Source organism: Trematomus bernacchii, unplaced genomic scaffold (assembly GCF_902827165.1).
Source record: "Trematomus bernacchii unplaced genomic scaffold, fTreBer1.1, whole genome shotgun sequence".
NCBI lineage: Eukaryota > Metazoa > Chordata > Actinopteri > Perciformes > Nototheniidae > Trematomus > Trematomus bernacchii.
Genome location: NW_022987705.1, coordinates 6,828,310 through 6,853,198, shown reverse-complemented (window position 1 = coordinate 6,853,198; position 24,889 = coordinate 6,828,310). Strand labels below are relative to the sequence as shown.

Here is a 24,889-nt window from a genome sequence, read left to right as displayed (position 1 = left end):
TTGGTGTTGGAAGATAAGCGCCCCATTTTGTTACCACTGTTAGTGTTGTGGAAGGCAACACTAAGCCTTTTTATGGTTTAAGTCAGAGAACCTCTGACAAACCTTTGACTGCCATTGCTGATTGTTTGCTGGCTTTCAATGTAGCAATGTTTCTAAAGCTTCCTGTCTCAATTTCCTTTCTGTGGTACAGACAGTGGGAGCTGATGTTTTTCAAACATTATGAGTGCTTCCATTGAGATGAATACACCAGTCACTGAGATGCGATTTAGTTTTTGCATTTGTATATTATGTATCAATTGTGTTGCTTGGAGAGGAGAATAGAAAGAGCAACAGGCTGGTAGGAGGAAAAAATGCTTAAATATTTTATGACCACATTCTCATTCCTCTTTAATGAGCCTTGTGTGAATGAAGAGCGTTTGTGTCCCTGTTCACAGCTGTGGCGAGAGTGACACTGAGACCGAAAGGGGTCAAGAGAAGGTAAAGATGAAAGAAATCTATGAATGAAGTCTGGGTTATCACCCACGCTGCTGCGATGTGTGCCAGGGCTTTGCCTTCGAAAACAGATCTGAGTCACGGCCTCTTGATAGTCCACCCACATATTTAGCTCACTTTTTTCCTCAGCAGTGCAGGTGAGATGCTATAAAAAGAACACACATCAAAACAGGACTGTAGTGTACAGGCACGTACATATGCAAGGATCCATGCACATATTCTCCACTACAGCACTAATGTGGAAATGGCTCTGAACTTGGCCTGCGCTGCAGTGAAATGAGGTCAAACACACTTTCTCTTTGCTGGCACACGTCCACGTTTATGAAGGGAAGCCACACAAAGGAAAAGGACATCTCTGCCAGTATGTCAGGGTATCTGGTTATATTTGTGACTTGATGTAGTTTTATAATCTCAGCCTGTTTGCCTTCATGTCACCTCTCTATCTCTCCTGCCATCCTCAATCATCATTGTCTCTGTCTGTCTGCTCTCCTCTCTATGCCTCTCTCATGCTGTAGCTCCAAGTTATTGAATGTACCGACACAGTTTTCACCCTAACAGCATCATCAGAACGACAACATTATTATGAAACAGATTGTGTTTGACGTTAAGGGCGTCCTGCCATTTTGTGTTGCACAGTAATCATCTCCTTAATAGCCAATTTGTGACTCATCCATGACTCGTATGGCCTTTGTACAGTGGGCTTTTCATTCTTCATTGCCATTTTAGTACTCTGTGTAAGCATTTATCCCGCTTAATTTCCATGTGTTGGCCCTGGCATGTCCTCCTGTCTCTGAAGCCATGCAGTCTATTTAATGATCCACAGTTAACCCTGCCCTGCTGTTAGAGCCCAGCACCGGCCAATAAAATCCCCAGGATCAGGTTTTCTTTGAGAAAGCTCCTGTTGGGGGGATTAAACTCACGCTTTTGCTCAATGCCCCACTAACTGTGTTGTCACCACTGGTTACGATTATCTTGGAGATTACACAATAAATGCTGCTCTCTCCCCGGTCACCCCTCTGCGATGGGAAGTAAGACTATTATGGTCATGCTATTTTTAGACATTGTATTGATTGGGCCTGTAGGCATGGTAACATGCTCACTGCCACATTTGCTGGGTTGGGCTGAGTGCAGAACCTCACTTCTCCTTTTGTTTTTGTGTATGAATGCGTGGGTTAATGCATGTAGGAGAGTTTGCGATTATGTAATGTTTTTGAGGACAACAACATTTAGAATGATGGATTTTAAAGCAAGCGAGAGTCAGATTGTAAGATTTAAAGAACATTTGCATAGGGTTGAGACTGCCAATGTGTGCCATTCATGAGAGAGAATTCTTGGCACGTCTTGAACAGCCCCCTGTTTCTTTCTGGATAGGTGAAAGGTCTCAGAAAACAGTATAAGCTTGTTGAATATTTAAACCCCCTATGCAATGTGGTTAATCCATGCTAACTTCAGCAAATCAGCTTAATATAACAACAAATAAACCTCAATACTCAGTAAGGTAAACTATTACTAGATGTAGATCTGAGTGAAACAACATAAAATATGTATGAGTGAAAGCAGAAGGGATTGGGTGACTAGTGAGCAAACTGCATGTTAATGACACTTGAATATACATTATTGAATATCAGGAGTGCGCTAAAGGTAATATAACCAGGATAAGGTTACTTTAAGTGTTATTGAAATGTGTGTGTGTGCACAGGTGGATGCATTTCTGAGTCCATGTTGTTGTGTGAGTCTTTGCTTTTGGTTGGTGTCATCTGCTGTGTCAGTCTGTGAGCCTACAGCAGAAGTAGGTTTCTGGGCCATACAGTTACGTTGAGTTCCTGCAGAACCAGAGAGAGAGAGAGAGAGAGAGAGAGAGAGAGAGAGAGAGAATGAGAATCTCAGCCTCCTTGCCTTCATTAACCCCTGTAATAAGGCCAGAAACGGAGAGGCACAATGTACATCCATTAAGCCTCATTCTTCCTCTCATTCTTATTGCCTTCAATTGTTCTCAAGGATTGCAATAGTCTGCCATTCATGGATCCTTTTTAAATAATGACTTTTTAATGTATTTTATTCCCCACTTCAAAACTTCTTAGAAGTTCATATCAGTTAAAAATACTGCAGCTAAACTGGGCTGGGATGAATAATGTATTATGTCTTTTGGTATTTTAAGTTATGCAGAGTTCAAGAGAGAGTCTGCAGTTGTTGCTGTCAGTCCTCTTATTTTGCCTTTGTGTTTATGTGTTTATCTGCATTTGTGACTCTTCTGTTGCAATACCTTTCTTTGAGCACCACATTTCTGCCAAACTTCCATCTTCTATGTCACAAATGGACCCAAACATCCAACGTTAAATGTTGTCAAATCATATAATATAAGGCCTTTGCTCAAATAAAATTCAGATTATAATCGGCACAATTATATTTCATATTTCTTATTAGGCATTCAATACCCCATTTTGTCACTTGATTGTTATTACGAGTACATTTCAATCTGTACCAAACTATCTCGAGTGTATACGCCCGCATGTTTGCCATAAAACGCTTTGAAGTGTGTTATCACGATTACATCATTTCTGATTTGCAGTATCCTGGGAGAACTGATAATGGGAAAGAGAGGAGACAACAACAGGCTGTGAACAAGCTTTCTCTACCTCAATCCTTTTGGATATCGTGTTTCTGTCTGTAATAGGAGCGACTGGTTGACAGAGAATATATCAAGTTCCCCCCCCCCCCTCTGCCATATTGATCGTGTCTCAGGTCTCACTGTTTCTGATAGGCGATATTTTTAGCTCCATCCCCTCTCCTTTGGGGTAACCACAACCTCATATTTCTCTGCAAGCTCTTCACCTTGGCTGGTTTCTGTGATGATTTGATCTAGTTGCCATAGGAACTGTCCGACCTGCCGTGATGTGATACAGTATGAGTGTAGCTGGATTGATCAAGAAAAAAAGAAAACCTGTAAGTGGCTTAGAGCTCGGACATGACTAGCCTATTAATACATGTAAGCTCTGTTTACACACAAAGACACAGACACGCACACAGACACTATGTGGAGCCCAGCTGCCAGCCTGAGCCTCGCAAAGCTCACGCACACTTAGGCACGGACAGTGACACACACTCTTTTTAATGAACTCATTTAGATTTCTGCTCATGCATCACTCGCCATTAACTGTAGGCGATAATCAACCAGTGCATGAAGGGACGCCACTTAGTAATCTCTGAGGTCGGGTGCATTGTGTTTTTGAGTATCTCATTAGTGAGCTCCTTCAGTGTTACTCAGTGGGTTCAGCATTGGCAGAGGTACCATTCCCATATTGATGGGCTAAAAAAAATACAAGGCTCACAGAAAAAAACACTTTGATTTCATCCAACTGCAACTTGCCAATGTGGTGTGTATGTATATATATATATGTTCACATAGTATTGGGTTGTTTGCCCAGATTTAGTGGTGCATTTAGGGGACTCACAAGACACAGGGTGGTCAACATTCAAGGGGTATATGAGACTTGGATACCTTTTAATGGTTCAAGCTCTAAAAAAAACGTGGATCTTACATTGAAATATAACGCAACCAATCCTCATGGTCAACTTCTCAAACTTTCTTAGCATGATGATAGCATTTCGCTCTCACACTTTAGCGAGCATGGTTGTTCTTTTTTGCAGATTTTGTAAATGAGACAATATGAATACTTTGACCTTTTTTATTCGTAATGATGCAGCTGAAATAAACTGCATATTGCTATCGCCTATGTTGCTACTTTCTGATGATCAGTCATTTGTTTCTGTCCAGCGTTCTTTTTTTTGTCCTCCCATTTATATATTGCACACAAATTATACTGTGGCATTTTATCACACCAATTAAAAGTTAGTTAAATAGAGGTAATATGTAGGAGGCGAGTGTGGATGAGCAACTTGTTCTGCACTATCTGCAGTGCAGCTCTCACTTCTCAAACCGCATTGTTGGCCTGTTCGTCTCCTTGTTGGCAAGGCTGAAGAGCTTTTAATATCCTTTTATCTTCTGTTTTCTCTGCCTCCTCCTTCTTCTCTCTGGGTCTCCCATTTAAATGTCATTTCCACCCAGTACTGCTTCTGCTTCTCTCCCCATCATAATCATTATTTCTATTATGTTTACTTTTCTTCTAGACATATTCCTCTCTTCATGTACCACAGCCATCTATGCTTCCTCTGACCTTCTTTCTCTCACCTTCCTTTACTTCATTAGTCTCAGTCTTTCTGCATATTGCTGTCAGCATGCCATTGTTTTTATGGTTACTTAGTTCTCATTTAATCATCCCACTCGGCATGCACCCCCAAATCCTAGAGCTGCAACATATGGCATCTCTCTCTCTCCGCTACTGTCCCTCCATCTTTCTCCTTCTTCCCCTCCCTCTCTTTCTCTCTGTCTCTGTTTCCCCATCTCACTATCCCGGCCTAATTTGTCCTCTCCTTTTCATCTCCTCAGTGTGTCTCTCACTTTCTCATTTTGTTGTGTTCACTCCTTGCCTCCTTTCTCCTCATTGGCCGGCATCCAGCTCTGCAGGGACTGTAGAGCGGGTGCAACGTCGCTGAAAAACATTGCCTGTTTTGAAATGCAGGGATTATGTTCAGCTCGTATACAAATCATTCAGCTGTTTCTTAAACTGCTATTGGCTGGATTGTGTTGATGATGTCACTTTTTGTTCTGCAGAGGAGGATTGTGGGAAGCAGAGTCCATCTGCTCCTGCTGATCTGCTGAGTCACAGCTAGTGTGTGTGTGTGTGTGTGTGTGTGTGTGTGTGTGTGTGTGTGTGTGTGTGTGTGTGTGTGGTGTGTGTGTGTGTGTGTTGTGTGTGTGTGGTGTGTGTGTGTGTGTGTGTGTGTGTGTGTGTGTGTGTGTGTGTGTGTGTGTGTGTGTGTGTGTGTGTGTGTGTGTGTGTGGTGTGTGTGTGTGTGTGTGTGTGTGTGTGTGTGTGTGTGTGTGTGTGTGTGTGTGTGTTTGTGTGTGTGTGTGTGTGTGTGTGTGTGTGTGTGTGTGTGTGTGTGTGTGTGTGTGTGTGTGTGTGTGTGGGTGTGTGTGTGTGTGTGTGTGTGTGTGTGTGTGTGTGTGTGTGTGTGTAGCTAATATACAGTTCAGTGTGTTTGCAGTAAATGACATTGATGTTTATAGAGCTTTCCTTGCCACATATTTTAAGAGTAAGCTGTTGATTGTGTGTGTGAACACAACAGGTAACTCAGCACGTGTTGTTTCAGATGAGTCGTCTTTCTGTCTCTATGATTCAGTCAGTCTGTTAGCTTGTGTGTTTACCAGTAGAGAGTGACTGTGGCAGATTGAAGGGCTGTCTGTAGTCGGAGGCCCTGCTGCCAAATTCAAATCGATGGCAGACGTTTCCATCCCTGGCAGACAGTGGAGAACTTAGTCACCCCACAACTTCATCACACACTCTGTCTGACTCATGCACGTCCTGGCTCACTCACTCTCTAATCTCTCTTAACCCGATCTCCATTTGAAAGATTGTGTCCCAGCTTTGTGCTTTTGGTCGCTTAAAAGAGAGCAACAGACATATCTCGGCCATCAGAGCTTCTGTCTGTTTGTGGCTCGGTGATGGAGTCACTTAGATGCCGGGTTGTAAACACGAGATGGAGCAATGGTTCTCTGAGCCAATTTTGAAGGTGCTTTGCTATCAAAACCCTTAGATGTTGCACCGCCTCAAAATGTCCCTTTTTCTCTCACTATAGCAAAACAAGTATTGAAGTAATGAACAAATCCTGCATCTTTTATACAATGCCTCTAAAAAAGTTTTTCCAAAAATCCCTTGGTGAACCTTTTGTTTTCTGCATTGGCATCAGAGCCAACGCAGTGCACAATATTGTTTTTTCAGCCATTAATAGCTACTCCATTTGTGTTTGTCCGTCAAAATCAACTCAAAGGTCAACTAACTTCAATCAGCATGTTGACATTTGTAAGTGAGTAGTATTGTACTTCAATTTGTCAGTTTTTAAATGAACAGTTAATGTACAGAATAATGGAGATATCCAATTAATATTGATTTATATACTATGAGGGCATGATTAGCCTTTCCTCACACAATAACCATCAACTATATTCCAATACGCAATTTGTCATTTGAGTGTTTCTTTTCACAAAATTGCTTCAAACTCCCTCCCTTAGGCTGTGAAATGTAAATACTACTGCTTGTCTTTAGGTTTCTGAAAGTTGGTAAAACAATCGATACATATAAGAGTTTCCTCCTGTCCAGTATTGCTTGTAATGCTCGCTTAAAGGTGGGGTAGGTAAGTTTGAGAAACCGGCTCGAGATACACTTTTTGTTATATTCCATGGAATGCTCTTAACATCCCGATAGCAATGAATATCTTAAGTGCTTTGACAACAAATCCATAAAAAAATGTCATCTGTGGAAGCCGTAGTACTGTAAAAAGTACGACCAATCATTTTAGACGGCCCGGCTAAAATAACTGGATGGCCTACCTGCCTGTCAGCCTTCCATCTGTGCACAAACTTATCTCATGCCCTCATTGGTCATGTGCGTGTTCGTGTGTGTTGGAGGAGGGGCTCTGTAAGGAAGTCTGAAGGAAGGGGCAGATTTTTTCCGGTTGTGTACTTTCAAATTCTGGCGCACTCGAGCTGGTTTCTCTATTCTTACCTACCCTACCTTTAACCTTAATATTATTGGTGAACTCTTTTCTTCTTCAGCTTCAAAAACACTGTTTTATCAGCTAGGTACTTCGACATTTTCGACATTTTACATTGAGCAAATGTGCAAGACCAGTTTGTGGTGAAAGGAATGTACTACTCAAATTCTTCTTCACAATTCTTACATATTAGGTTTTATTGAGGTCAGTTTTATGCTGCGTTCACACCGGACGCGATGCGAATATTCGCTTCACTCTAATCGCTCCTATCGCATTGCTCTAAACGCTGGAGTTTCACCGCGGCTGCCAGCTGTGTTTACTCGCATCATTCAAAAAAGACGTGCTGGCTCGGGAGCTACAACTACAACAAATGAACATATTTTACCGTGATTAAATTGTAATACACGTTTCTAAATGATGCCGAAGTAACAACATACTGATACCGGTTAGTAACAACCATGAATTAATGCTTTGACAAGTCTGCAGACAAGACGGCAGGCAAAACACCTTTTTAAAATGCTTGTTTTCTGAATGAAGATCGGATCGACCAGGCTAAGCTAACGTTGTATATGCTCATTCCACACTCATAACAACGACCTACAGACATAAATAAAGCAGCGACTGTATTCGCCATGACACAGACAGTCTGTGGTTTGTACTTGTTTAACTTTTGTCCAGTTTCTGAACAGATATGAGGAGCTGTGAGCTCTGTGTGCTAACTGCTAACAGCTGATGTTGTGTGGTTGAACGTCAGTGACGGCAGGCTGAGATCCTCACCGCTGATTGGCTTCCGCGAGAACGCGTCACGTGAATTTGACGCTCGAGTTGAAAAAATTGAACTCTCGCGTTTAACGCGGCACCGTTCAATCGCGTGATTCGCGCCGCGTCCACCGCTTCATGCTCGCCGTCGGAGCGAATTCGCGTCCATCCGCGTCTCTGCATTGACTTTACATGTAATCGCGCCGCCCCCAAACATCGCATCGTGTCCGGTGTGAACGCAGCATTAGAAAAGTGTGGCATTGCGTGAAATGCATGCCGTTTATTTGTACACATACAGTAGTGTGGTTGTTTGTGAGACCCTAAACAATAAGGAAGTAAAGCCATTGTCAACAACACACAAGGGTTAAGGTCTAACATGGAAGTCCTCTGTTGGCTTTAAAACTCTTTGATGTTTTCTTTTTGGTGGCAGATTTTTTCCGGCTGTGTATTTTCAAATTCTAGCGATCTCGAGCTGGTTTCTCCAAAATGACCTACCCCACCTTTAAGTATCTGCTGTACTTGCACGTTCAGCTCTTAAATTCAGCACACTCATAATATCTCACGCATGCACACTCATCCTTGAGAATAGATTAAAGCCCACAGACATAAGGAAGGGGATCAATATGGTGGGAGATGAAAGAAACCAGTGAAGGAATGAGGTTAGAGACGAGACAGAGAGCGAGAGCCCGATTAAAACAAGACAGCAGGACGAGACACGAGAGATGAGGTTAAGCTGAGGAGACACTAAAACACTAGAGAGAGAGAAAAGCCTTGGAAAAGGGGAGGGAAGTGGATGCTGGGCTATATTACCTTCATCTTGTTTATCTGGGAACAGCGCTCCTGCATAATTCCTTGTTTTTTGTAATGTGCTTCATGATTGGCTCCCGTCAGACACATGAAGGACAGGCAAAATGTGCACTGAGAGAAACCAACTCCAAAAGAAAGTTTTCTCTCCCCCTGTGGAGAGCAGAAGCTGTTACATAAGTTGTTATGCAACAGACCCAGACAGTCTGTTGTGCTGGTCTGAGGCGAACACACCAGTGCTAACCCACCCCTCACTTCACCGCTGCTCTCTTTCTCTCTGTTCTTTTTTTAAAACTCTTACTGATTCCCCCAGGCTCCCACCCCCTGTCAGTTTCCTCTCTGCAGTGTGCTGATTGAGACATCAAAAGGCCATGCGATGTGTGAATCCCCCCCCAGGGATGCAGAGGGTTTTATCCTTCCCTCAAATCGATTTCCTCCACCTCTCCTGTTGTCAGTGGCTGTGGCTCTTTGCCTGCCTGTGTGTGTGTGTCTCCCTTCGGCCTTAGAGGTGATTACTTAAATTCCCCTATGGAGTTATAAATATATACTTGTCAGTTTCATTTTGAGAGTGAGAATGGCAATTTTTCTGCAGACATTTAAATGTTCCTGACGGTGACAAAGGACGTATTTGTGCTGACCCTGCAGAGCCTCTAGTCCCAGCTGACAGCATATTTAAAGTGCTGTACTGGCGTCACATTAGTCTCGGGCTCGATGGATGTCATTGAACATCATTCATCAAACGTGGGCCCTCAACTTTACTTATGTACAGTAATCATCAAAATAATACAATACAACCATATAGGGAACACACAGCAATTAAATGACTTATAGATATAGTATATATACTGACCTGTTTTAAAACAAGATTACCCTTATTAAAGCCCGTAAAGAATAGGTTTTACCACACTGTAAAATGCCCTGTTATTTCCAAATCAATGTGAAACCCATGTAGTTGTATCGATTATAGTCTCACCCCTGGGCCGTGCTACAGCATGCCATTCTAAAACATTAGTGGATATATTAAAGCTTTGTCATTCCTTCGCACCTTTGTATTCCTTCACCTCAGAGGCTCTGCAGCACATGCTTAACGTTTCTGTCGCTCTTAATTTAGTATCAACACACCCATCTGTTACCCTGCCTGTCTTTCAGTATCCATCCGGCTGTCTGTTCCATCTCTCTGTGGTTAGTGTTACCGAGCAGCATGCCCCTGCTGGCCAGCTGCAGTTGATTCAGCACCGCGGACAGCTCCACCGCGCTTATCTCCCCCGGCAGCACATCGCTCCAAACTGTGCTCTCTCTGTGGGCAGGGTAGTGTTGACCTCACCATGTCCTCTGTGTACCCACTGTGTGTCTAGTGAGGCGCAGGACAGAAGTGGACGAGTCCAATCTCCTTTTTGTTTTTTTTGTCCTGCTCAGTAGCCATCTGTTTGTTTTAGTCTCAGAGAAAGACCAAGCTTTAAAGGAACACACACACAAAAAACTTTTACATTAAGTCATTACAGTATTTTCTTTCACTGTCTTGTTACTAGGATGGAAATTCATGTTTCACTATTGTTTCATTTGGGTTTATTTGATGAGTTGATTATTATGAATAGTCAGAAATCAGCTAAAATGAAATTCAAAATGCCTTTTTAAATGTCTTGTTTTGTCCAACAAATAGTCTTAAACCCAAAGATTCTCAATACTACATAGATAAAAGCAGCTCATTCTTACACCCAAGAAGCTGAAACCAAAAAGTGATTTCATGTTTTCCCTTAAAATGACTGGAAAAAATATGAATACTATTGAGGATTCATTTTCTGTTGATCATATAATCAATTAATTGTTTCAGCACTTATTGTAACTTAATTCACTATTGATCTTTTTGAGGTAAATACCCAAAGACGGATGAGCCCTGTGGTCGACCGGAAATCTGACAGGGAGACAGAAATAGTCGATGAGCAGAGTGAGCATTGAAGTCACTGATCATTTGTTCCACGCTGGCGGGAACCAGACGAGACCGTTTAAACACAAAAGTGTGTGTGTGTGTGTGTGTGTGTGTGTGTGTGTGTGTGTGTGTGTGTGTGTGTGTGTGTGTGTGTGTGTGTGTGTGTGTGTGTGTGTGTGTGTGTGTGTGTGTGTGTGTGTGTGTGTGTGTGTGTGTGTGTGTGTGTGTGTGTGTGTGTGTGTGTGTGTGTGTGTGTGTGTGTGTGTGTGTGTGTGTGTGTGTGTGTGTGTGTGTGTGTGTGTGTGTGTGTGTGTGTGTGTGTGTGTGTGTGTGTGTGTGTGTGTGTGTGTGTGTGTGTGTGTGTGTGTGTGTGTGTGTGTGTGTGTGTGTGTGTGTGTGTGTGTGTGTGTGTGTGTGTGTGTGTGTGTGTGTGTGTGTGTGTTCTAAAACAACATACAATAACTGTTTTGATAGTTTATGGACGTATAGTCTTGATGTTGTATGTCCTTATAACAAGTGAGGTGAAATAATGTTATAGTATATTTGATAATTGAACTGTCACAGCTGACGGTCACTTTCATGTATTTCCCCTTGTGTTCCCGAGCTTCCAAACTAAACTGTGCTCTGTAGCTCCACAGTGATCCCTCCCAGACAAAGAGACACTCAGATGGTAGAGACCAAACGTATGGCTCTGCAGAGATCCAGATTGAAAACGCTTTCATCCGTCTGCTAGTGGTCGGATTATTCAAAAGAAACTACACGTAGTTCCTGTTTGTTTCAACATTCATAATGTATGTTGTGGATGGAGTCAGAAATCATATATATATTTTTTACCATTTCATTTATCTTTTTAAAGCTGTCTATACTGTACCTTTCTCTCCCATTCTGTTTAATGCCTGAGTTAACATCCAGCTGCTCAGTATGTCCATCTCTCTCCATCTCTCTGGTTTTCTGGTGCTACTTTGGTTCTGTTGTGTGTCGTCTGTAAATATCTCACCATGTGGTTATTAAACAGTGCCACCTTGTGGCGGCAGTTGTTGCTTGCCTCATATTGTGATCCACCTTGGCACTAATGCTGTGCAAATCATAAGATGTGCTGACGCTTATGTGCCCAAAACCAGATAGCGTCTTAAATGTGATTTGTATTGAATATCAACAAAAAATTGAGGGAGAAGAAGAACAAACAAGAATACAAACAAAGAGACATTTTTGTAGATGTTTGGTGATTGTACACTAGGTGGCATAGTAACAACATAAATAGGCTTACTGACTATTTCTCTTAGTGCTTAATCATTTTAAATGTTTAGATTTTCAGGAGGAGATCATGTCCACAATAATTAGAAGTCATTAAATGTGTTTGTGCAAGCCTCTATTACATTGTAGTTATACTATTGTTGTTACTAGTATTACTAGTGTCCGTAATATCAAATATATATTTGTTCCCTTTGTCAGTCATGGTGGAAAGGGGATTGTTTGTCAGGTGTGAGATGCCACATACAATTACTCTAAAGATCCAATTAGCTCCTGCTCTTGATTTGTATTCTATCTATCCATCCCTTTTTTAATCTGGGGAAGTCAATTGATTATTGTGACCCAGTTTCTAAGCCCATTTTAAATAGAGGTGATGGGAGGGATGTGAAATTGACCATTTCCACACGTCCTGCTCCTTTCCATCATCTTATTGTAGTCCCTGTTTTTCCTCCATGTCTCAGTTTGTTTCTCCCAGTCGTTGTTTCAGCAGCGGTGGATGTTGTGTAACTCTGAGAGAACGCAGCACCAGAGACATCAAAGCGCCTTGTTTTGTCGGTGGGCTCAGAGAGGGGCTCTGCGCTGCTGTCAGGAATAGATCTCCTCCTCTGTTGCTCGTTTTCCTCTGTCTGTTTGTTTCCTCTCAAACTCGGGGGATTCTGCTAACCCGATTTCTTTGACTGTTTTGGTTTTATTGAATTTTTTCCAACTCTTTTTTTCACCTTAAATCCCCTAACCATCATTCATTTGTTCATCTGTTTGAGTTTCTTCTTCTTGCTTTTCCTTCTCAACATCCTCTTTTTTGAATGGAGGACATTGCACGAGTATTTCAATATTAACCAGGCCATGTGCCTCTTGCATGTGTTAGTGCGTGTGGAATTGTGTGAATGACACAGTTCTGTAGAGTGTATCGTGCCAATAGTAGATAAAATATGAATGATTGTGCTCTCTCTCACAGTGTGCACAGCGTGCAGTCAGCGGCACGCACCAGCCCTTCACCAATGCCTAGAGGGCATTATCACCATGGCAACCATACTTTTCACACCCCTCTCCGTATACAGTGTGTGTTTGTGTGTTGCTCCACATTATTAGTTTACCCTCGGCTTAAAGGTGCCCTTGGAGGCTGCCCTACATGAAGATTGTCACCGTTTCCCCTCACTAATATCTCACTGTCCTCCTCACAGTGAATACATTCTGCATGAGTTATTTCCTCTTCTCTGTTTACTCAACGTTTCTGGTGTTTCTATTTTGGGATGAGCAGCTTCAAAGGAGCCTCATTGCAGCATCCTCCTCTTGGTTGACTCCAGCAGCAGTCGTGGCCTGAGGAATCGGTCAGACTGACTGCTGTAAATACAAATAATCAGCATTTAAGATCAGATGAGATAAACCTCGTATTGATCCCTGTAGAGAAATGCAGGTGTGATAGCAGCAACGGGAACAAGGGTGAAACACAAGATAGGGCAGATGTGAGTTCACACAAGGATAATGAAAACAAGTGAGACAAAGAAATGTAAGAATTAAACCTAAAATATGTCAAAGAAAGTGACTGTATAAGTGTAAAATAAATGGTGTTGACATATTTACAGATATGTATAAGTAAGGGCGTTAAATACAACAGCAAGTTTTAAACGAATGACTTATGTACAGAAATGTCCAAATAAAGTCAAAACATTTTTTGAAGACCATTATCGTTTCATTTGAACAATCAAAGTCAACTGAAAATGAATTTTTGATTTATTAGTTTAGCAATTACTTAGGACCGTGGGAAGTTCTGATGGGCAACTTCACTGTTCTGACATTTCATGAAACAATTGATTCATTATAAATCAATGACCATTGCTTTATACTTCCGTTGACTATGGCTTGAAGAGACTGGTCTTGTGGGATTTTAAAAGTCTGTTATTTCAAGTCAGCATTTTCCTCCTGTAGACAAATTCAATAAATACATTGTTAAAATATATAGATAAATATAAATCATTAAGTAAAAAAAAACGGTCATAGTTATAGATTGATCTTGTTAAAAATCATATTCTTTTTTATTTCTTATTAAAAAGGCTATTCGTATTTAGATTGCGAGAGAATGAGCATATACGCTGAGCATGGACAAAAACTGTAAGGTGAAGTATTCCAAATATTCAATTAAAAACACTTAGAATATAATTTCATTGAACAATTAAAACACTTTGTACTATACACTATGTAAGGACTAAAGTAAAAATGTCCTGTGCTCAGTGAACACAGTAGCATACAAAATGGATTCCAGGATACATACAGACGACGCCATAGCCCTCACCCTCCACACTGCCCTCTCACACCTGGACCCGAAGAACAGGAACACATATGTTAGAATGCTGTTCATTGACTACAGTTCAGCATTCAATACCATTGTGCCCTCCAAGCTGGCCATCAAGCTCAGAGACCTCGGGCTCAACAGCGCCCTCTGTGACTGGATCCTGAACTTCCTGACGGGCAGACCCCAGGCAGTGCGGGTGGGAAACATCACACCCTCCACCCTGATTCTCAACACCGGTGCCCCTCAAGGCTGCGTGCTCAGCCCTCTCCTCTACTCCCTGTTCACCCACGACTGCGTGGCCACACACAGCTCCAACACCATCGTGAAGTTTGCTGATGACACGACCGTCATCGGCCAGATCACAGACGATGACGAGACGGCGTACAGAGAGGAGGTCGAAAACCTGACATCTTGGTGCCAGGATAACAACCTCCATCTCAACATCAGCAAAACAAAGAAGCTGATTGTGGATTACAGAAAGCAGCAGGGAGAGGGACACGCCCCCATCGCCATCAATGGGACTACGGTGGAGAGAGTCAGCAGCTTCAGGTTCCTTGGGGGACCTGGGACATCACTGAGGACCTGACATGGACTCATCACACCACCACCATCACCAAGAAAGCTCGACAGCGGCTCTTCTTTCTCCGCAGGTTGAGGAGGTTCAAAATGGATTCCAGGATACTCTGCAACTTCTACAGGTGCACGATAGAGAGTATCCTGACTGGCAGCATGATGGCCTGGTACGGCAGCTGCACCGACCTCGATCGTAAGGCTTTACAGAGGGTGGTGAAAACTGCACAGCACATCACCAGGACGGCAGCTGCCATCCATGGAGGACCTTTACTCCCAGCGGCTCAGGAAGAAATCACTACGGATTATCAAAGACCCCCATCACCCCAGCCACAAACTGTTCTTTCTGTTGCCGTCTGGCAGACGTTACCGCAGCATCCTGGCAAGGACAAGAAGATTCGGAGACAGTTTCTTCCCGCGGGCAGTGAGACTGTTAAAAAATTGAACTGTTGAAACAACTTCAAAACATTCATCTGCTACTCAGTATTATGTATCTAATACCTAATATATATATATCATTCCAATAACTTGTATATAGACTTGTACTGCACTATTCCACATCATCACTTTATTTTATAACTATTTTTCTTTTTGTATTACTCTTGCTCTTATTGTTATTATGTTATTATGTTGCATTGTTGGAGAAGCCTGTGACATAAGATTTTCAACTACATGTACATAATTACTCTGTAGCTATGTCAGATTGACAATAAAGAACCTTGAACCTTGAACCTTGAATTATATAATCATGAAAATAATGTGTAAATATGGGGAAATCCAAAGCCAGCACAATAAGAGGTACTGTAGAGGTGTCCACGGCAACCCATCGGAGCTGACAGACTGGGGAAATGCTAACAGCACCGGCGTCTGTATCACAGCCATCTTGTTAGGAAGTGGAGCCGCTCGGCCTGAAATAATCACAGACACACTGTCAGGGGATATCAGGGAACAAAGCAATATGCACTCTGTATATGCACTCTGTTATGAAACTATAATAACATCTCTTCCACAGACACAAAGCTCTTCTTATTTTCTCGTGCAGAAACATGTGTTTTCATGTGATTTGTGGCAGAATGTCCGCTGACACAAACACACAGCAAGCCTTCATTTGAAAAGTTAAATTCAAATGATCCATGTTCCACAGAGAGTCTGCATCTGAGATTAAACTTGACATTTAGAGTCTGTGGGGGGTAAAGTAGGATGACACACACACACACACACACACCCTTGAAGAATGGCCTCTTCGCTGTTTATTGGGTATTTTGTTGATAATGCTGTTATATCCGCTGTGACTTTCTTGTGGGCTGTTGATTGGTGGCTAATAGGAATCTAAATGGATTCTTGGATGTTAATTGCCACGAAAATGCAATAAAAGGTTGCTTTGTTTTAATGTGTTAACTCCAGGCGGTGCTGCACACGCAGTCTAAATTGTAATAGCTCTTAATAGGTTTTTGAAAGGAGATTTGTCATAGCGGATGAATGAACTATTGTCCTTCTGGAAATCCCTTTCGCACTGTGACGTTGCCTATCGCGAAATATGATTTGGAATATTGATGGCTTGGGACTGAAATGTGATGGTTGCCCGTGGGGTGTAATTAAAGTTGTTTGAGTAAATCATGCAGAGTTCGGATCAGATATGGAATAAGCTGTCGACTAAATCCCGCAGAAAACAATGAAGAGCATCGTCTGTCTTAACCTATTTATCAGAATAAACACCCTGTTGCTGAAATGTGGTAACGGGTGAGTTTAAAAACCCAACTAACAAATGTCTTGTGGGGGCAGAATGAAAATGTTAACGGCGAGGTTCAAGATTTATGAATTATGTATTGATCACAATAATTAAAACTCTACAAACCCTCTTAAAGAACTCTTATTTAATAATCCAGTTCTTTGCCTGTCAGCTTGTCACTGTAGCTTTGATATTAGCTTAGTATGGAGTGACTGAATAAAAACTATTTCCCCCCCCCTGAGTCAGACATACTTAGTCAGCTCTGCCCTTATTCAACTGTAATATTTAACACCCTAATATCTAAATTATTCAGCTCTGTAATTATTCCACAGAAATCTTTAATGCCTCTAATATCTAAACCTCTCTTCACCTCCAACCCTCTCCATCACACCACATGGTCTTCCAGGAAAAGACCCCCCCCACTTGTTTGCTCTGAATGTCCAGTGCTGTAGCCAATCAGTAAATAAGCGAGTCAGCGAGGTCTCATTAAAGTCGCTGATAAGACTGATTACAGGAAGAAACAACAGAGCACAGGCGCTCAGGGACATGTGAGACATGCGCACATATAATAACAGACGCTAACGTGCAAACAAAAAACAATCAGGCACAAACAGACTCCCATGGTGTTCCTCATCCATGTCCTGGGGCTCAGTCCACGTACTGTTTCACGTAAGCACATGAAATCTTATTTTTGGTGCGTGCGTAGTGCTGAGCTCTGGGCTGTGTGAGTGTCTTCTTTACAGTGTGTATGTGTCAGTATACTAGAATTTAAGGACGTGGGACTTGGAGAGTTGGCATTCTTAAATCTGTAGAGCAGCTGCTTTCCCTCGACAATAAGTTCTTTGAACAATGCATACTAATGATAGAAAGATGGCATTGCTCTTGGCTGCCGTTCGATTGACCTGAACATTTACTATCTTACAAATAAATGATAATAACGATAGATAAATGTCTTTGTCTCCAGGTGACGTGTTTGCAAGACTTCTTTGGCGATGAGGACGTTTTTGTTGCCTGTGGACCGGAGAAGTATCGCTACCAAGAGGACTTGATGTTGGATGAAAGTGGTGAGGGAACCAGTTTGACGTCTGACTTTTTATGCTGACGTTTCACTTTTTTAAGTGTGTCCCTCTCATTACATTCCTTCACGCCCCAGCTGTGTTTTCTAATTGTTAACTAAATGTTTTTTTATGTCCTATTTTATAGGTTTATAGCTATTAATCATTTAGTGCAATCACATTGTGATAAAATAGTGTTTTGATACATTATGCTGTTGTTTAAACGGTTCCAAATGGAAATAATTAGTGTTGAATGGGTAGTTTTACATTGCTATATAGTTCAGTGCAGTGGGCAAAGATTTCACATTACAAAATTGTCCAACAGAGCAAGACGGATAAATAGAGGTGACTACTGTTCGTGTCCCCAATAATGTCTTGTGTCTCGTCTGTACGTTATGTACCATACTCATTTACTGAATGTAAGTGTTTTCTTGCCTATGCAATTAGTTATTTAGTTTAGTTTAAATTCACAAAGTTAGCATTTAAAACTATGACTGTAAATACTGTTCCCTTCAATACATAATTCAGTTTTATGGGAACATTTTAAGAAGACAGGGATGAACTCTGTCCAGTCCAATTCAATGTCCTACTTTCTGTTATTAAGGCATTTTAAATCTTCCACACTCTCCCAAGTTTAAGGTGAAAAAACTATTATTTTTCTGTATTGCTCTTTATACTCCCCGACTTATCTTTTCAGTGGCACAGTACCCATCGTCTAACCTCATTGTTCATCTTCATTTTATCTTCCTGTCGCTCCACCGAGGTTTGCTGAGGACATTCTCCGTCCTCACTTCACCCATCTGTGTCTCCCTGTCTCTCCTCTCTCTGCACTTCTGTCTGGAGACTCCTGCTATTTAGTGCTCATTTATATTCCCATCCTCTCATCCCTCTCATCCCTCTCCCTCTCTTCTACATGAATGAGTGTGCACTGGCTTTTGTTTAAAGGTTTTATTCAATTAATTTGTGTCTCTCTGTCTCCCTTCATCCATGAACTAATATCCATCCCACCTGGGCTTCCAACCTTCCCCCTTTTGTCTCTCTTTCACTTTTTCCCAGCCCTCTTCCCCACTTTTCTGCTTTCATTTGCAAAATATAATGGCTAGCTGCTTCCATTAGTTTCTTTTTGTAACATAACCTCGTCTTCTTTGCTCCGTATTTCTGCTTGAGGCTAAAGCTTCGTTAAACTTCCAAAACAGTTCTCAAGGCTCAATATAGCAGTGCAGCTACTAAAACAAGTTGTATGTTAAATTATTAAAAGTAACTTGAAGTAGGTAGTTCAGAGGTAAGATGTAGCGAGTTAGCACCGACCTGTTTTTTTTTAAGGCTAGGCTAACATGCATGTTTCTCCGTTGTGAGGGATCAGATATGACCATGCTCTTTTTGTGTTATCACAAAGGGCATGAGAGTATTTATTAGTAATATGTCATGATGCTGGCCATGATCCACATACTTAAAAACTTTAGTCTCCATTAAATGTTCTCTCCAAAAAAAAACATTTGTTTTGGCTTTGTCACATTTATACAATTGTATAGACTTAAATAACTACCTTGGTTTACTGGAAGCTTCCATTAACCTCAACGTATCTTCTAAATCCCCCACCAAAGGCTAAGCTAACCTTAACCCTAATGTAATAGCTTATCCATGTGGGGTCTCACTATGTTGGTAACAAATATGTTATGGTCCTCACTATGTACAGGTACAAGAAAACACACATATGCAATATGTCGAGAAGCTATAGAGCCAATTTGAGAACTCCGAGCTAAAGGGCAAGATGCAGAATAGTCCGGCGGGAAATCACAGCGACACACACACACACACACACACAACAGACAGAGAGACAGTCGGAGTCAGAGCTGCACACCACTTCGCCTCCTCTCAGCATCACCATATAATTATCACCTCTGCCTCAGCCCTGGCACACTGTCATCATGTTAACACACCGCATTGTACATTAATCACTGGGCCACAACGACTGCCATGCAAGCAAATCACACACACACACACACACACACACACACACACACACACACACACACACACACACACACACACACACACACACACACACACACACACACACACCAGGCAGTATGTATAATTTCCCTTTCCCTCTGGTCTTGGTAATGAGCTATAATGGGGTTGGGTTAATGAGCAGCAGAGTAGCAACGTTTTGGGGATGAAGGAGGCAGGGAGGTTGTGAGTACCATCGCATGGCTCATTTGTCAGGATGTGTGTGTCTGTAAAATATCAGACCTTTGTGAGTCAGGCTGTCACTCCTGAAACACCATAATAATTGCATTTGCAAAGCAAGCCCAGTGAAGGTCAGAACTCATTTGTGCTGGGGACCTGAAGGTAAAACCAATTACAGCTGTGTTGGTACATTAAGTGTTTTTGTGCTTTTCTTGCAGGACTTAAGGTTGAAATCAATCAAAAATATTCTATCAATAGTTGGTTAGAAAACTGTGAAAATTAGGATTTTCAGCAGGGTTTAAGTTGTGTGGCACAAAACACAATGTCCAATCACCATGTCACACTTAAATTCACTACTTCAGACCATCGATTTGTTCCAAAGGTGCAGCAGTTTCCTATCTCTTCCTTCACTTGTTTGGGTAAACTAGTTCCTGGAATTGAAGACTTTAATAAAACGTATAGGAAATTTAGATTATTTTAGTAGACTAATAAATAAATGGGAAGTTTTCTGTGGTTTCTGAACTCTATCTGTCTTCTCTTCGTGCTTTCAGAGTGTCGTGTGATGAAGACTGTGACCTATGGGAAGATGTCTGCCACTCTGAACCGAGACTCCCCCAAGCTCGCCGTCCAAACACGGCGCAGCAAGTCCCCTGCATCCCGTAAGTGTTTGGTTCTTCTACTCATCTCATCCTCTAAATGTCATTTGGCATGGTGTCGTTGTCCTTTAAGTATCCTTTCATCTGCGTGTTTGAGAGGTGTGTGTGTGTCAGGCCTGATGGACACAGTTGGGAGTAGTTTTGTATGCTAATACTATCCCTTGTGATTGTATTTTCCAGCTCATTAATTAATCAGCGTCACAGCAAATGAAAACAGCATGAATAAACACTGCAATGATAACTGAGCTCTGCCGAGTGTCTGGCTGTGTTTACTGTGTGTGTGAGCTGTGTCTCGTCGCCTGCTGAATATTAATTCAGATGAAAATGATTTCATACGGGAGTGGAGAAACAGGGAAATGTGAACGAGAGAGGTAAAGAAATACAGGGGGAGAGGAGATGAGAGGGATAGAAGAGGGAAGGGGGTTGGTGACTCAATCCTGCAGCTCCCCACAAGCCGTTCTTGTACCTGACATACTAATGAAATATAATAAAATGGTGAGAGCTGATACCTGCTGCACTGTGTGTTCCTGATAACATTGCTTTGTGAATGTCTTGTAAAAGCCAAAACAGCCCTTTTGATGCAACAGTGGAGCACACAAGAGGACTCGAGTGAAATAGAGCATTCATTATAACAATTTCATGCAGATTTGTGTGTGTGTGTGTGTGTGTGTGTGTGTGTGTGTGTGTGTGTGTGTGTGTGTGTGGTGTGTGTGTGTGTGTGTGTGTGTGTGTGTGTGTGTGTGTGTGTGTGTGTGTGTGTGTGTGTGTGTGTGTGTGTGTGTGTGTGTGTGTGTGTGTGTGTGTGTGTGTGTGTGTGTGTGTGTGTGTGTGTGTGTGTGTGTGTGTGTGTGTGTGTGTGTGTGTGTGTGTGTGTGTGTGTGTGTGTGTGTGTGTGTGTGTGTGTGTGTGTGGAGGGAAAACAGACTGACTCGTCTTGGTTGCCTTGGAAACATAGCACATTAGGAGCATGTAGATACAGACACAATAGTCTGTTTGAGCCATATATGGCGTTGACTTCCTGTGGAATGGCCTGCAGTGGAGCAGGCAGCAGACTGATGCTCTGTCCTGAGGCAGACCGGTCCGGAGATCTCACTTCTGAGAAATCTTCATTATGGCGCTGCCTCCACATCATCACAAGCGCCCAGATTGTTGTTGACAGCACTGTGTTCATCCCCGAAAAACATCAGCACTTAGGAACATGGAGAGATCAGAGTGGAGCGGAAGGAGGAAATGACAAATAATTGATCTGCCGTTTGACCCTATCTGACACTCTTTTACTTCTAACGTTAACAGTACATATTATCTCATGGGTTGTTGTTTTTTCCTGCTCGCTTGAGGACAATTTGTCTCAGAATTATGCTAATCGTCAACAACAGCTGATCCTGTGTGCTGTCAGACGATGCTTATATAGGTGCTGTTGTTAAACGTGTTGGTGCAGCACTCTCACGGCTGAAAAGACAGAAATTTCACACGTGTATGATTTGAGAAATAGATGACACATTCTTGTTGATTCACAAGTGTTAGGCTTTACAGAATTCATTCACTGTTACAGTTGTAATATGATTCAATGTCTTATTTACACTTGTGATTTATTTGCAATTTATGACCACATGACCAAATATGTGAGAAAACAACATTTCTTCATTCAGAACAACATTATCAAATCAAACTGTTGATTACATTGTTATTGAATTAAGCATTTACCCGACTAATGAGGAATTAGCCATTATTGTAAACATTGATTCATCATTTAACATGCGTAACATCGATGGCTTTAACTTATTATAGTGAATAATAAATTAGGCTTTGGACGGTTTGACGGACAATACAAGCTATTTAATGATAACATTTGTGCAGTCAACATATTGCTTAGCATTATTACAATGAGGGTTGATAGACTAATATTTATATAATAAATCAAAAAGATATGAATTAGAATAATCAGTAATAAAACAGTTTTGTTAATCTAGGAAACAAAACCTTATGTCTCTGGGTCCTGGCTGACATGATAGTTCATATTTCTGAGAGGAAATGTGAGATGACTGTCCTCTTCAAGTTGTCTGATGCACCTCACGGCACACTGAAGTCAATCTTTCACAGACAGGGATGAACTCATCTAATGACACTCCAATATAATCTTCAGTCAGAACAATGTGGTCTGGCCTGCATCACTGTATTCATTGTACTAAATATAATTATAATGTAGAGCTTCAAACCCATTAACTCTGCAGAATAATGCAGTTAGTTGAAAGATTATTCATTATTCAAAATGTTATCGCTGCATCCCTCCGTTATGTAATTGCAGCCATACTCAGAACCTTTTTATCTGAGATTTGGCATTAAATGAAAAGTATGGTCACCGGATAATAACTTTCTGTCTATGTATTGAGTTTTAGAAAACAGCAGCTTGTAGGATTTTATTATTTCTCATTCCACACTGGAAGAGAAAACAATAAAGAACGCCATTCATTTTAAACCTGGCTGCAGGTCTTCAGGTGTTTGGAAAAGCAGCCTTGGAGTCCAATATTAATGTTCCATTCAGCCAACACAGGCTTTAATAACATTCTTTATCACATCTAATAATCTGGGCTGAAAGAGCAGCACAGAGAAGATGTGAAGCGTGGATTTGGCTGATAGTGAGCGGATGAAAGAAGGAGTAAGGTTTGAAAGTATGCGACACGCTGTGAATCACTTCCTGGTGTCCTTCTGTGTCTGGCTGCTCCCCATTGTGTGCCTTTCAATCTTTGACCTTGACACCATTGATGGGCAGAAGTGTGTTAAAGAGAAGGACAAACCAACTGGGGGGGGGGGGGGGGCACAGACAGACAGACAGAGAGAGATAATCGCATGGAAAAGAGACTACAGGCTTGTGCTGTTAAATTAGATGTCAAATTTTAACATATACAGTGCCTATAAGATGTTTATCCACTTCCAAGTTTCAAATATAAATGACAGGTTTTTATACGTCACTGGTGCAGCCACTTGGTTTCACCAGTCTGATGTGTTAAATGTGGTGGGGATAGGCATTGTTCATGTGCCAGTTTCAGTAGTAGTTGCCGTTCCAGCTTCATAATTCCTCATAGCGCATAATGGGGGACTTTAATCAGAAGTCACGATTTCCAGTGTTTTCCTAGTTCGCCTCCAATTGAAACCTTTCATTAAAGTGTTAAGACCTTTTGGATGTAATTAACACAACGTTTAAATGAATGTGCATATGTAACGCTCCAACCGAACGTTTATATTGTTGAAATAATGTACCTAAAACAAAAATAACTCTCATTTCACTTATGGTTATTTTGTTATGAAACCAAGCAATCACAGGCATTTCATGTGTTGAATGTGTTCGTATCTCTGCCTTACACAGTGACACAAGTGTAGAAAATGTCACTGTAAAACATTACATATATTCCAAGAGAGGGTGTAGAATAAAGAAAATTATTTACATTGCAAATGGTGACAAGAAATCCAAAACCCTTTACGAACACTTTGTCTTAAATACGTTTCAAGAACAAAAGCCTTCTGAGAAATATTTTAAGTCGTTCAGAAATGCAGTTATACGTACAGTATGTGCTGTTGGTTTGTTGCTAGGTAAATTATACTCTAGGTCTAAAGTAGTCACAATCCTCGGACTGTCTCTAATGCTGTACACAGTAAAGAAATAATAATTCTGTGAATGAGAAAATGAAACGAACGCATCACACTTTTATAAATTTCAACTGATTAAATGTTAAAATACAAATTACATATTGACCTTTTCTGATCCATCTTTAATATCTAAATCAGAAATTAAATACAATTTCAGTCACCTTTCGCTTTGAGAAAGATATTCCTCAGGTATCTACACTCGATGTGGAGGGGTCTGAAGTGGCGTCATGTTCCCTCAGTTTCGTGTGTTTTACGTGGGCACTTTGTTGCGTGTCAGCCTGACATTGTCACCACACGAGCTTTATTCTGTGATGATCTCACAAACCCAGCTGAGTGTCTATGCCGACCCAAAATAATGTGTGAAAACAATTTGCACTCATTCCATACTTTCCCACCATCTGTTTCCCTGCCCTCCTCTGATGCGTAATGTCAGCTCACATTGAGTGCAGATGGTGCCAGCAAGCATCACTTCTGATTCTTCAGGGTCTCACCTTTCTCTTTCTGTCATGAGCAACTCGGTTTGACGGGAGAGTGCAGGGAGGGGGGGGGGGGGGCGCGACGACCCCACACATAACTCCAGAGTATCTCCGGAGGATCAGCTGCTGCTGGCTGAGACACTCTGAGGTGTGAAACCCTCACTGCAACTCATGAAGGAGATAAATGTACTTTCTGAAAACAGATAAGAATGCAGAGCGTAACAAATAACAGAGACCGAACCCAATAACAGGCTGCAAGAAAAACTAATTATGGTGTTGATATTTGCACTAAAGGCAAGATAATGACTAGCCTCCAGTCAGCTTCGTGTTCATGAAACACAGTAAACAACAGTAAAACTCTTATGTATTTTACCTTGCGTATCTTATAGAAACAATAGACAGTTTCCATTAGGCATAGTCCTGGTTTTCT

At 41.6% G+C, this 24,889-nt stretch overlaps 1 protein-coding gene across 1 annotated transcript in view; it reads left to right on the top strand.

Annotated features, from left to right (window-relative positions):
• The window catches only part of dclk1a (doublecortin-like kinase 1a), a 47,270-nt gene that overhangs the window by 2,166 nt on the left and 20,215 nt on the right, over window positions 1–24,889 (top strand). The window contains 2 exon segments of the mRNA XM_034140605.1: window positions 17,402–17,501; window positions 20,234–20,341. Coding sequence (XP_033996496.1) covers window positions 17,402–17,501; window positions 20,234–20,341 — 208 coding nt within the window.